Source organism: Temnothorax longispinosus, chromosome 1 (assembly GCF_030848805.1).
Source record: "Temnothorax longispinosus isolate EJ_2023e chromosome 1, Tlon_JGU_v1, whole genome shotgun sequence".
NCBI classification, from domain to species: domain Eukaryota; kingdom Metazoa; phylum Arthropoda; class Insecta; order Hymenoptera; family Formicidae; genus Temnothorax; species Temnothorax longispinosus.
The window spans coordinates 6,770,761-6,784,914 of record NC_092358.1 but is presented as its reverse complement, the minus strand read 5'-3'; the positions used below and the strand labels follow the sequence as shown (position 1 = coordinate 6,784,914).

The following is a 14,154-nucleotide window of genomic DNA, read 5'->3' as shown; positions in this document are numbered from 1 at the left end:
TGAAATTCTTATCTCTTCCATATTATGTAGTTATACTATCTGGTATACATATATTATAATTAGTTATTTGCGCAGCAGCGAAGTAACGTGGTCTATCAAACTAAATTAAGACGGAGTATATGTTTCTTTCAATATTACTCGATATTTTCCAATCGATTGAATAAAAATGAAAACGCCGAAAGGTCAGAGAGATTGCATTTTTATACTATTATACGTTTCATCGTAATCACTGAAGACGGCTGCACGAATGACTTGCGCAATTCTTTTGTTATTCCAAACGACGAACGACGAGTATAGTAGAACGCACCAATTCAATTGAAAATGACAAAAGCATGACCCAAAAATAGTAGCGACATACTTTTGAAGCGAGAATTCGGAGGATAGAGTGGCGAAGAAGGAAATGGGAAAAGAGATGCGCGATAACTCGTATAAATATAAGTTTATTTACATTGCAACAGATCCTTTTGTCAAATAAACGACAAAGGTGATTACGAGTGTAGACTTGAACGTAGTTAGGGATTAAATGTTAATTAAAAATAATAATTACAACATTCTAAAACCGTGTGTATGTGTACTGTGTGTGTTTGGTGTGTGTGTGAGAGTGACGCCGTGCACGCCCTGCTGATTGAGTAATATACATTTGCCCCCCGTAGGACTATACGAGACGTGCTACCGCGACATTATTGTGCTTCCGTTTTTCTTATTTTTCCTCCCCTTTTCTTGTCGCGAAGAAAAGTGTAGACGATAATATCCCTCTCGGTTGGACTATCGATATTGGATTACGCACTCGTAAACTTACGACTCGCTCTCGTATTTAACTTTAAGTTGCTTCAATAATAAAGTCATTAATATTAATAGTAAATCGTGGAAAAGATGTCACTGTGAGACTGCAATTCGAGTCGCAGAGGTACCGTAAGGCCGTCCGAGAGAAGAGAGCGAGTTTCGTTGCGCGTTTATTGTGTGTCTCTCCTTCCCTTGACAAAGTTCTCAAGATTGACAGAAACAAGCGTAAACGAAAAGCGATAGGAACGGTTTACGCATTTTTTCACGATACCATATATACTTCTTTTGCGTATGTATCGAGAGACGCGGTAGCGTCTCGCGCCAAGTATATTTTTTCGTAAGGTACATTCTTTTACGAGCGTGTATATATATACATATACATGTATATATGTATATATATACTTACATATATAATATACATAAATATGTATGTATTGTGTTGTCAGGCTGATTAGAAAAAACATCGCGGTGCGTCGCGATTAATGCCGCATTCCTCCGTCACTGTACTTTTTTTTTATACGCAAACGATATAAAAAGTTGAGCATCGATATTCTCATCGCGTACTATCGATAAATACACATCGAGAAGAGAATTATTGACGAAGGTAGATCAATTCGCATCTCGCGGCGAAGAAAAGCCGTGCAAACGTCGCGCGAACAACCCCCTCGCGTACGTAAAACGCGTGCACGCGGGCCTTGGGGTCCCGATCGCATTCTCGATTTTACAACATTAATTCTAGTTTTAATCGATTATTTCCTTCCACTTAGAACAGTCACAAGGCAAAGAGCTCGGCGAGAATTTGTACCGAAACTATTTAATCGTTCTTTTGAGGATTTATCTATGCAATTATTTACTCTCCTTCCTACGGTATCTTGTAGAAAATAATTCATTCCAAGCATTCGCGCGCCAGGATCAATCAAACCGAGGCGGTCGGCGCGATTTAGCTAAGCTATTCGACCGTGCAGAAGTTTACATTTACGACTTTAGCGTGTGAAGCGTTCTAAACTCGAAAAAGACGTTTCACTCTTCCCTATGTCCTAACATCAATAAGGAATTCCGAAAATATTCTTCGATCAGAAACCTGAAGTACTCAGAAATCTTTCAGAGATCTGAAATATTCACACTCGCTAGTATAAGTCCTCGTGTCTCTTAAGGCAATTCTCGCGTTCGAAGTGTCCGCGAATCTAAATGCGTGAAAATGTCAAATCAAGATGAAATATTATTTCCGGCGATTTCAGCCGTTTCGCACGCTAAATCAACGTTCCCGTACTAAGTCTTCGACTCGCGTACAACTTCGAGTTCGCGACGGCTCGAGTATTAAGAACACGCTTCTCCGTTTTCTCTACATGTTTTTCATTTGGTTTATAAACGTTCGAGAACACGTCGTGTATATACGTCTACACGTTCCGTGACTCGCTCTGTGCGCGCAACCGTTATCGGATAACGATGCACCTCACTACTCCATGGTGCACGTGATCGCCATCCGGGTGTCCGTAGTCACATATGGCACCAATAAGGAATAATAATAAGGCTTAATGATTGTAGCGGTGGGTTATGGTGGCGGAGGTCTTCTCTGAGGTTCAGGCGTATAGCGTAGACGAGCTCGCACGTGTTGCGGACTACCAGGCACGGAACTGCTTTCCGACAATCTCCTAGGCGGCGGCTGGGGCGGAGAAGGCGAGACGTACCTAGAAGAAACCCAAATCATCTGTCATATTACACATTCTCTTTTGATGTCATTAAAGAACGATCAATGATTATAATAATTGATGACTATATAATTCATAATTATATAAGGAATTATTTCCTTGGAAGATGCACACCTTCGTGGAAAGGAGGGAGACGCCTGCTCGATTAAGTTCCTCCTAAGGGCAAGCGGAGACTCGCCGCGACTCAGTCTCGGCGGTGGTTCTGGCGAAGGAGCGCGCTCACTACCGAGCCTAAGGCGTACGTAGGACGCGAAGCGTTTCTTCGCGGACTCCTTCGAGCCAACGATCTGCTGCGGTGGCATCACCAACGACGACGGCGGTGACTCCTGTTTCAGTTGATGCGCGAAACGGGAGATTAATAACTGTGGACTAGAGGAGCCATGGGATCCCTGCGGCGGTGGCTCCGAAGGAAACCTGATACAAAATGATAAAATTCTTTGTGAATTGTGATACAGAAAGTAAACATATGTGGTATTATTTGTTAAATGCGGTAACCTATGCATATGTACTAAATTATAAAATAAATTAAATAAAGGTGATTAAAAAAATGAACTTTTACATTAAAAGATAATAACGAATACAATTGGTTAGACTAAAATTAAATAAACAGATGAAAGAATGATTGAAGGATGTAAGATTAAGTATAGAGTATTTAATTTATATATATAGTTAATCAACAAATATTTTTGCAAATAAAAGAAATAAAAATTGTAAAGTAGCTTACACATTATACTTTGGTAAGTGTTAAGTTCTAAATAACAATGCATTTTAATACAGGTGAACCAATTTAAGTCTTTCAATTACCTCTTGCGGCTGATCATTGGGCTACCGTAGATGTTCTGCGTCTGCGGATAGGTTTGGAGTGTCGCGGGCTGCTGCGACGGTGGTTGCGCAAGTCTATGCTGTAGAAACGGTGAGTAACGGCCGCTGTTGTCGTACGTGGCAGGTGGCGGCTGAATGACGGGTGGATCGACATTCTCACGTCGCCAGGGCGAATAATCTCTGGTGAAGGGACTCAGCGATCTCGAGACGCCTCCCTGCCATCGGTCCGCCTTGTTGCCACCGTCGTGTTCCTCGTAACGGCTACTGCGATACGGGGAATACGGCCGACCATTGCTGTCCAAGCTGGTGTCCTGAGTCCTGTAAGGAGAGAACGGTCTCGCCGCCGTTGTCGTCGTCGTGGTAGTTGTCGTCGTCTCCTGTCTACCTTGACCGTTCGTTGTCGAGCAGCGATTCGAAGAATTGTAATCGTGCCTCGTGACCATGCTCTGCTGCCGGTAGGGTGAGAAAGGTCGCGGTGGCAGGTTCGGCTCCGACTGATCCGCGTCCTTGGACATCGGCGGCGAGAACGGTCGAGCGATCTCCTTCCGACGAAGAGCGTACGGACTATAGGGCACGTAGTTCGCGCCGTTCTCGCTATTGGAACGCTGATGGAACGGCAGAAAGCCGGAATTCGGTGACTCTTTGATGCTGTTAACGTTGCTTTTCAGGAAGGCTGGCATCTCGGATTGCGCCCGAAGATGGGCTGTCTGCTTCAGAGACACATGACCCGAAACTCGCTGCTGCTGACCTCCTGGCAATCTGGAACTAAATTGCCATCCAAATGAAATTTTATCAAGGATAAATTTATAAATACGGTGATTTCCCTTCAACATGAAAATGCGATCTGACTCGATATACATATATGTCTGTACCATTATCATCCCATAATCGTATCGTGATGACTCTGCAAAAAACCTCAGTCTAGAAGAGTTAATGAAAGTTAGAGCAGAACGTTAATCGTTAATTGTTATAGCATGCAAAATGCAGATGAGAACAGAAGAAGTTTTCTTTTAAGAGAGATATATTAGATCTCTAAACCGTGCCAGTAACTTCTGGAGGATTATGCTGCGAAATTAAGATCTTTCGCATTGTCGTGTAAGTCATGGAACGAGCTGCTCACGGCGAAAACTTTGCATAAAAATGACGAGAAATCCTAGGATGTATAAAAAATTTGTTGACAAAATTAAGAAAGGAAATAAACAATACAATTAAAATTTCCATGATTAGAATATCTACACGATCCATAATCCTCTTTATCACGCTTACATTAATTTCGCTGCATCAATTTCGTCCCCGATCTGCAATAGCAGATTCAAAAATTTATTTCACAAAATCAGTCTGCAAAAAAAGAAAAGAAAAATGGCATGTGCACAGGGAAAAATTATGCGTGCATTGCGACGGAGTGGGCGAGTCGCTACGCTAAACGCAACAAAAGTAGGCGAAAAGAAAGAAACGAAAATATATTGAAATAAATAAAAAAACAATGCTTACCGTGAGTAGGGGTTGAAAGGTGGGGTGTGTAACAGGCGCGTGCACAAACCAAACAACTCGAAATGAAAATTGGGCAGATTTTTGGATACTCTGAGTAGCGGGGAGTAGTCTATCTTTTCTTTTTTTCACTTTTTTAAAAGTTTTCTTTCGGGGATTTTTAGGCAGTTTGTCCGGGAAGGAGCGGAAGTAGGAAAGGAGAAAGGAATAAGGGAGAAAGAGGATGCTACGCCGCGCTGCCTCCCTCAAGCTCAACGCTGCAACACAATTTAACACGCACGCAAACTTTTAATTCGAAAGAAGGAACTATAAATGTCAGTTTTTTTTTTTTTTTTTTTTTTTTTTCAAAGCAGTATCAGAGATAAATATATACCGGATGTTCCAGGAGTATGTCGCGTCTTTCTTTCGGCCGTAATTTTTTCGACAAATTCTCAAATTGATCATTCTTTAGTTCCAAAAGTCAACAAGCAATCAACGAGAGAGAATCCGCTGGCTAAAAGTCAAAGACGCCATAATTCCAAGACACCTCGTACAATCGTTAACATCCAACGACAGGCCAATTCGCAAAACGCTTCGGTCCAAAACTCACTGATTGTGAATATGTTAAGTGCATAAAGTCTTTATGAAGTCTTTATAAAAATCGCTCGTAAAACGCGATTAAACCTGGTTATTGCCAAAAGATAAAAAAAAATATATAGATAACCAAACCAGAGATCAGTATCTTTATTAGTCAGAAATCTCATGCCATGTTTAAAAGTTCGCGATCTCGCTATCACGCTAGCGTTTTTAATGATTATATATCATTATCCTGTCTTTCCTATCACAATATTAAACATCCTAAATATTACGTCTAATCTAAAAAAAGCGTACAACGAACAGCAATCAGACCTTGGTTCCCACCTTGGTTCTAACTGCCGTATCATCTTGCCGAACCATTGACAGCCGGAGTTTGTCAGGGCGAAATTTGTCTCGCCGTCCTGTAAAACTTCGTACTTGCGAATAAAGGCATGTTCCATGAGCTTGTGGTACTTTGGCCGATGCTTGTAGTTCTTCGTGAGGCAGCAGCTGACGAAACTCCTAAACTCCTTGGAGAAGAGCGCATCCGCCGGAAGAGACGGAGGATCGTCTTGTACTACTCTGCTCAGTACCTGTAATGTGAGTAGAATAATAAAAGAAGTATAGAAACGATATAAGTAGATAAATGTGGTTATATGTAAAGAAATCAAGCCACTCCAAAATAGTTTTTTTCAAAAGATACAGCTATATTAAAAATAAAGTTCCACACTGAGAAAGCAAAGCTAAAAGCAAAAGGATTGCTTTCTAATATGCAGTTTATTTCAATACACAAGTACTACACATATTTAGTACATCTTATAATAAAAAAAATCTAAAAATTAATTTCTTTCTGTACAACTACGTCCACACGAAGATAACAAAAAAACTGAAATAAATTTCCAATGGAAATTTTACCTCAAAATCAGTCTTGCAGTCTCGATAAGGAAATACTCCCGTAGCTAGTTCCACTAGAGTAATGCCCAAACTCCATACATCCGCCCTTATATCATAATCTGGCTTAGTAGGATCTGGTGGATCTATCCTTTCAGGCTGCACAAAGAACGAAACAATAAGTTATTCCATTATTTAAGAAATTTGAACATTCTTCTACATTGTGATACACATCTTACTCACAGCCATGTACGCCGCGCATCCCGCGCTTCTCGTCTTCGCTTTGCTGTCGACCAGTCTGCCAGAAATTCCGAAATCACAGAGTTTCACCCCTCCCGTCTCGTCCAGTAATATATTACTAGGTTTCACGTCTCTATGAATTACACCATGCTTCTCTTTCAGGTACGACAACGCTTTTACTGTCTAAAGAGAAAGAATGTATAATGTAAATTCGTTTTTCCACAATAGTTTCAAAATTATCATAAAAACGTTCCAAAATATTGCATTTCAAATTTTTAGGGGAAAAAAAATCACAGAATGGTATCTTAACTTTGAAAATAATACAGTAAAATTACCTTCTTTTCAAATGTATATCTTCTCTTTTACTATAATTTTTCCAAGACTTTTAAATATAGAAATTTTGAAAATTTTGCGACAAAACACTTAATAAACGAAAGCATAAAGAAACTTACTGCTACTGTAACTTTTCCTAAAAAATCCTCCGGTATCGCTTGCCTGCTACGCTTCAATAGTTTATCTAGGCACGTCGCCATCAGTTCCATGCAAATCCAAACATCGGATTCGGTTATGAAACAACCCAGGCACTGCACAATGTACGGACAGTCGTGCGACTTGAGCACAACGTCGAGATCCATAATTATCCTCTTATTCTCCTCCGCATTCCCAGAGCGTCGCATCTGTTTCACAGCGATTACCACGCCGCTCGGTTTATGCCTCATTTTGACAACGTGTCCACAAGTGCCGTTACCGAGTTCGCCTAGATGCTCCAGATCTTTCATCTCTGTCTGATACCTTTGACCATTGATGTTCAGGATGCCGTTCATCTTCATGATTTCCTGCAGCTTTAACTCGACTTCACTGTCGTGCATCTTTGGCGGCGTTATCTGCGACACTGGCAGATCTAGCTGTCTTCTGGGTCGTGTCGGGGTACCCATATCCCCAACTGTAAAGAGATGTGTAATACATTTCAATACATTACTCTGTTATTTCCATCATATATTTATTTCTTTATAATCAAACATAAACTTCCTTGTAATTCAGCATTATATTATAAATAACTCTACATTAACTTTAATAACCAGAAGTAATCTTAATATCAATGTTGAAAAGTGGTATTTCAGTTATTTCTTCAAAAATTTAACATCAAACTTATAGATTCAATTAATAAATTCATATATTATTGAATAGTTTCTAAATTAAAAATTCAGCTATTAATCTTATATATTATTATATATTTAACGTCGAGCTATAATAATGTTATATCCTGCGCCACTTACCAGTAATCTCTGAATTTTTTGATTCAGTATCAGAATTCAATTACAATAATAAACGGTTTATGGTATACGGATCTAAAAGTGGTTCAACAAAAAATGAGTAAATCAAACAGCGAGCGAACCACGCTCGACGCAAGCAAATGATAGGCGATAAAAAGGAGGCGGACGAAGAAGCGAGATCCTGCCGAATCGCTTCCGCGGCTCTTTAAATCGCGAGATCAACAGTGTTGGGGATCAATCAACGGCGCGACGGTCAACATAACCTGTACACGCGCGCGAACGCGACAACGCATCGGCCGGCCGGGGTGGATCGCATCGATCCGGGATGAGGGTAGGATCCAGGATGGACTCGCGGGGATCTTTGCGCGCATTAGAGCGGGCTGCTTACGTTGCCGGGGTCTGCGGAGCGCGGGGCTGGACGCGGGGCCCACGGTCGCCGACGACGACGACGACGACGATGAGGAGTGCAGGCTTATGCCCGGGCCGCCGACCTCGGCGCCGACCTGCCTGTCCCGGTCCCGCGACTCGTTCTCCGCCCGCAGCCGCTCCTCCAGATTCATGATCTTCTTCTCCAGGGTGCTCGACATCGCGCCCCCGTGCACGGCCACGACTCCTCGGCGCTGCTAACGCGGCTACGTGTTTGTTTTGGTTTCTCCTCCCTTTTTTTATTTATGTTTGTCCCGGTTTGTTTTTTTTTTTTTTTTACGTACGCCACACACCACCAACGCCAGGGCTCTCTCACCGGGCTCGCCACACCGCCGTCATGCGCCCGATATTTGACAATTTTCGCATCACTCTCTTCACGCGCTGCCCCTTTTTGGCAGCGAGAGGGTACAAACTCCCCTCCAGGAAAACAGAGGGGGGGGGACGGTACTCAGCGCCGTCTGGCTGGACTGCTCCGGAAGTAGGCGAACTAAACGCGGGCCACACAATTGATTGAACACAAGCAGCGGCAAAATCCTTAATTTCTTTGCCTCTTTCCGTAGAGAATTAAAATTATTTATAATTGAATTTTGTTAATTTAAGATCGTCCCAACGATCTCTACGATCGTTCCATTGGATGGACGTGATTTTAATAAATAACATCATACAGAGGCTAAAGACAATGCACGCACAGAGAAGCGTGATCAACCAATCACCATCGAGAGTTTTACAATGGCGGTCTATTCGTTACTTATCGAGGATTCTGGATTGTAATTGGTTGAGAATCAGTTTAATATTTATATCTTAACATGTATCGATAAATATTAACTTATTTTATACATTTATATGTTAGATATCTAATAGCCCTCTCTCCCTCTCTCTCTTTTTCTCTTCTTTCACTTTATTTCACTTTATTTGTTTCAAATAATTAAAGATATGTATCTCCCTATCAATTTAAAAATCTGAACGCGAGGCAATAGGCTCGTTTATGGAAAATTTTGTAAGCAAAACGATTAATATTTCGGGAATAAGCAACAGAGAATGTTTTATAATTTTCAAGTATCTTATTTTTATTTTAAAATCACCGCGCTGCGAGAACGATCGCGAAAGAAATGTTTACAAACGATAGAATTTAACGTTAATTTTCATTTATAGTATTCTATATAAATTTGCTTATATCCTTTTCTTCGATACTATAAGCACCACATTACCGTTAAATAAAATTAAATTATGCATTATCGGATGAAACCGTGATACTAATCGATCATCTACGCTATGTCGAATAAAATATATAAATAAAATATATTTGATAACTGTTATATAAAACGTTAATATTTCACTCGGTGATTAATTTGATATACACAAGACTCGGAGCTCATTTTTTGGAACAAAAATCTATTACACGGACACACGATTTATCGTCAACGATAATCCATCAACGGATAACATATTCTATAATTATGCTATCATAATACATGTAATAATTATTTTATATTTTACGTAGTAAAAAATTGATGTAAAATATATATTATTATATTTATTATAAAAAGTATGTAGTAATACAAATATATATATTATATTATATAATTATATTATTAATATTTATATCTATGTATTAAATATCATATTATTATATAAAATATGTAATGATTACACATGTAACGTATTTTACATTAGGATGTGCATCAGCATCATACGTGATTCATGAATGAAATCAGCTGATTCTCCAAGTCTTTCTGATTGGTTGAAACGCGTCATATGCTCCATGCGAGCGTTCGTTTGAAATGTTTGAAAATTGCTCCGCCATGTTGTATGCGCGGCGATTATAGCATAAAAGCATTGACGAGAAATGACACTTCGGTGCAACAAATCGCTCGATAATGGCTACAGCTAATGCGTCGAATTTCCACGAGGAATTTAAATCCGAGAAGACCGTCCGTAAACGGAGATCGTCGGTTTTCCAAACACGTACTGTGACGCGCGACCACAATGAAGGTTAGTTCACCCTGCGAAGTGACGTGTTGCGATCGCAAGAGACTTTTGTGTCGAAACACCGTCACCGAATTTAAAGACATAATAATTGGAAATCAGAATATACTTGTCTCAATTAATGGCACTGCTTTCATAAATGTAGTTATTTCTTACGAACAATTTTATTCTGAAAATGTTAACTTATATACAACGAATCTGCTGAGCTCCCCAGACCAATTACTCTAATAACTGTAACTAACAATAAGTAACATCTTCCAGGCGTCAATGATGTTACAATTAATGGAAGCAGACTTACGGCAGACCCAAACAAAGATGAAGAAGAGTGCAATGCGAAGGACGATGTCGAGACTTTTAATCTGAAGGAATATATAGAGAAGCTCAGGCAAGAGCGAAAGGATTGGCAACAGGAGTACAAGAGTCGCAAAGCTCAACGGAAAAACTTAACCAAGCAGAAAGCAAGCGCGGAGGGACAGGGGCAGATTCTCGATATAAATGTACTGACAGCAGCCGAGAGAACTTTCGTCTTGACGCGTCCCAATTACGAACACATCTGTAAAAACAGTCAGAAATTATTGGACGTTGCGTTGAAGATGTCTACGCTCGGTCAACATGTACACAGGTTGAACCGGAGATTCATGGAGAGAATGGAGAGCAATATATCCAAGGCCACTGGAAATGTTATCAAGATCTCAGAGCAATGAAGCAGACGTAGCTTTAGGTATCGTTTATTGTTGCAATTCTACAAACTTGCAGGTAGGAGCATCAATAGTAAAAGTATAAATAACACTTAAATTAATTAAATATGACAACACTGCGTACGACAACACTCGATTGATTATACGATACTTATTGGTGTGTGACGACCGTATTTGTGGCGCATTCACATCAATGAGATTGAGATGAGATGTAATAAATACTCAAAAAATAATTTACCGGTATTACACAACATTAAACTTTATATCTATGGAATACGTCTAGTTTCTAGAGAAGACCGTCTATTTTCCGCCATTTCTGGCACGTCAAGGAGATTCGAGATATTGATTCGATCGTATAAAGATATTTCTGATGTTAGAGCGACTCTTACGATCACGTTCTGTGATATATTAATATTCAATGCTTCAAATAATCTAAGATTGTACAGAATAACCAACAGAGCTGTCATCTATGTAGATGAAAGCTCTTCCTCCTCGCTGCTTTCCTCTCCTTCTGCGCGAGATATTCCTTTCTTGACTGGCTGCTGTGCAGCTCCAATATGTGATTGATTTTCCGTACAATCTCCTCGGCCGTCACTGAATCCGCTTCAAAATCGTGATTTTTGAACGATGCTGATTGGTGAAGTGAATGACTTTGGCCTACAACACCACCAGTAACATTAAAATATCGTCTATGAAGCGTAAATCTTCATTGTAAAGCTTTTTAAAATTGAAATGCGAAAAATAATGACTTCTTAAAATCTTTTTTTTTATCGAAAGAAATAAAATCAACATGCAATATGTAATAATGTAAAAAGAAAATAACTGACTCAGAAAATTATCTGGAGCACTGGATTGCGGGGTATAAACCAGCGTAAATATAGTTTTCGACCCCTTAGTCTCGGTCACTTCGCACCAGGCGATGCTGTCTATGTGATAACTGACTGCTCGCTGTCTATTCCAAAACCTAGCAGCGCCTTTGCCTGTTATCACTGGATCTATCTCTATCTTCTCGCCCGATATTCCGAGATGAATTTCAGTCTTTGCTCGCATCTTGTTAATTATATATACCCTGCAATTGGAGATGTGTATATTCTCATGCAACACACCTCAACAATTACTTTGTACCATTCTTTTACTGTTTTTACAACTTGATTCTCAATACTATACTGCCCTTTAAATTTTTAACAGTATAATTATTCATTACTTTTCCATAATTTCATTTAAATTATTTACCAATCACTTGTTATTTCAATGTAGCTATTCTAACAATTGAAATACTTTATAAAAAGCGATATGTTTGATGTAAAATATTGAACTACCTGTACGATTGATACAACGGCGCCTCCATCGCAGTAGTGTGACCCTCCATCTTAGCCAGGTCGTTTGCAACTTCCTCCTGCTCCTTGCTTTTAATCTCCGGGTCCTCCTCATTTTTCGCCTGAATGCAACTGATTGTGTTGTGGCGTGCTTTATCGCTCGGCTTCATCTCGATCAGGCCCAGCGTAGTGAATTCGAATTTGGAGATAGTTTCGTACGGGTCCAAACAAGGAAAGGCCGAATCTATCTCACCGTCATCCTCGGTGATGTACAGTCCATAATGTGAAATGTTTTCCCTGTTAACGGCCGACGAGACTTCGTAAATAAAGCATACGCAATGGGTTCTGGCAACGGGACTTAACTTGATACAGACTTTAAATTATGATCGGGACGTTCACTTGCATATTTGTAGCAAATCAACCCGATGAAATCCAATACTCGCGCTGTTACTGTTACCACCACCTGAAGTGGATACATCCTGTCCTCTCTCGGCAGCATACACATGAATATCCTATATTTTCTCACAGGGATGCTCACCTGCGCCTGCAAAAAAAATTTTTAAATATATAGCAAATCTATGTTTCTTATGAAGATCACAAAGCTGTAAAATTTATAATGCACAACCTCTATTTGTTGCTATGAGAAATCTTGTAACATACATTATTTTCATTTATTAAGATCTTTTGGAATTGGAGCTCATTTGAGGGAAACGATAAATCACGTTGCCATCAAATTTGGCATATTACATACGTTGCCATCAAATTTGGCATATTCCTTGAATGGATTTGGTGGTAAATTTGGACACTTTTCGAGTTGTTCCGACAAAAGAGATTGTCCTTTTTTCACTGGTGTTTTCCTACGAAAATCTTTCCTTTGAAACAGATCTGACTGATCTGTTGGCGTCACGGGATTAGGATTGTGCTCCCATTTGACATGCTTGACTTTGGCAGCTTTTTTCCTTTCTATGTCCATTTTTTCTAGTCTTTGTGCAGTGTTAGATCTCTGTCTGTGACTGAATTCCATTTCTAGAACAATGTTGCGAACAAGAGGGCGTCATAATTAAGGAATTTAATTGGAAATAATTTGGAAATAATCGTGCTCTAATTTAGTTCTAGTTATAAGAAAGTTTATATGCTATCAAAATTATTTTACCGACGATCTCGAACTGAATCAATGTTGACTTGAGTTTTATATGACACACAAGTATTCTTATGCAAAATAATAGAAAGCAAAGTATATACCCATTTGTATGTCATATGATTCTCCCATTTCGTCCAGATCCTCATCGTCACTTTCTTCCATTCCAGGATAACATTGCAGCGTTCCATTTTTCTTCAACTGTTTAGGAATATTCTCCCCCAATATCACCATATCGCACATACCTTTCAATCGAGAGTAATACGAAGTATTTAGCACAAAATAATTACAATTCTAAATAAACTATAATATAGACTCTATATTATAGTTTATAGTTCATTTATTTATGTTTATTATGCTCCACATAGTCTATATTATAGAGCATAATACTATACATGGAACACTATATATTGACACATTTAGCACATTTATTACTGAGTTACAATGACATATAAACGATTAATTTTAATCCAATTCATCTTGCAATAAGCGTGTTATCGGAAATACCTTATTATCAGGATATTTCCAGATTGGTGCAACGCCTCGCGATTTAATCCATTGACGTTTCTAACCTAGATTCGTCACAAGTACAAACCTGTGTCGTCTGTCGCGAGAAAGCTGTCCCTGATGTGCGACAGAAGCCAATGTTGATTGTCGTAGAGAGCCATTTCTTTCCTCCTTTTTCCCTTTTATTGATTAGACGTCACCCGTTATATTAGTAAACATACGCGATAAAACGCGTCCTCGATGGCTCGTGCCGATCGAACCTTTTTACAAATCGAAAGATCGATTTCCGCGCCCATCGTGTCGCACCGGTCGCACGGAGCG

At 39.6% G+C, this 14,154-nt stretch overlaps 3 protein-coding genes across 4 annotated transcripts; 1 reads left to right on the top strand and 2 right to left on the bottom strand.

Annotated features, from left to right (window-relative positions):
* Positions 1 to 424: 424 nt before the first annotated feature.
* LOC139817505 (uncharacterized) lies at positions 425 to 8,681 on the bottom strand. Of its 2 annotated transcripts, XM_071785770.1 has the most exons (9): positions 8,151 to 8,186; positions 7,766 to 7,837; positions 6,941 to 7,431; positions 6,492 to 6,671; positions 6,273 to 6,407; positions 5,703 to 5,950; positions 3,297 to 4,079; positions 2,607 to 2,906; positions 425 to 2,471 (listed from the first exon to the last, which is right to left on the bottom strand). In XM_071785770.1, exons 3-9 carry the CDS (start codon positions 7,421 to 7,423, stop codon positions 2,336 to 2,338), a joined length of 2,265 nt encoding a protein of 754 aa, XP_071641871.1. In that variant the 5' UTR covers positions 7,424 to 7,431; positions 7,766 to 7,837; positions 8,151 to 8,186; the 3' UTR covers positions 425 to 2,335. The 2 variants fall into 2 exon arrangements, with proteins under 2 accessions (XP_071641871.1, XP_071641793.1); XM_071785692.1 differs by lacking the exon at positions 7,766 to 7,837 and having other exon boundaries at positions 8,151 to 8,681.
* Positions 8,682 to 9,964: 1,283 nt separating this feature from the next.
* Positions 9,965 to 13,433, top strand: LOC139812100 (uncharacterized). The gene is made up of 2 exons (XM_071776728.1): positions 9,965 to 10,180; positions 10,436 to 13,433. Exons 1-2 carry the CDS (start codon positions 10,066 to 10,068, stop codon positions 10,876 to 10,878), a joined length of 558 nt encoding a protein of 185 aa, XP_071632829.1. The 5' UTR covers positions 9,965 to 10,065; the 3' UTR covers positions 10,879 to 13,433.
* Positions 10,887 to 14,120, bottom strand: Sin1 (SAPK-interacting protein 1). Its single transcript, XM_071776689.1, has 7 exons — positions 13,922 to 14,120; positions 13,431 to 13,571; positions 12,940 to 13,214; positions 12,563 to 12,732; positions 12,192 to 12,485; positions 11,700 to 11,941; positions 10,887 to 11,529 (listed from the first exon to the last, which is right to left on the bottom strand). The coding sequence occupies exons 1-7, from the start codon at positions 13,992 to 13,994 to the stop codon at positions 11,336 to 11,338; spliced, it is 1,389 nt and encodes a 462-aa protein (XP_071632790.1). The 5' UTR covers positions 13,995 to 14,120; the 3' UTR covers positions 10,887 to 11,335.
* Between the last annotated feature and the right edge of the window lie 34 nt (positions 14,121 to 14,154).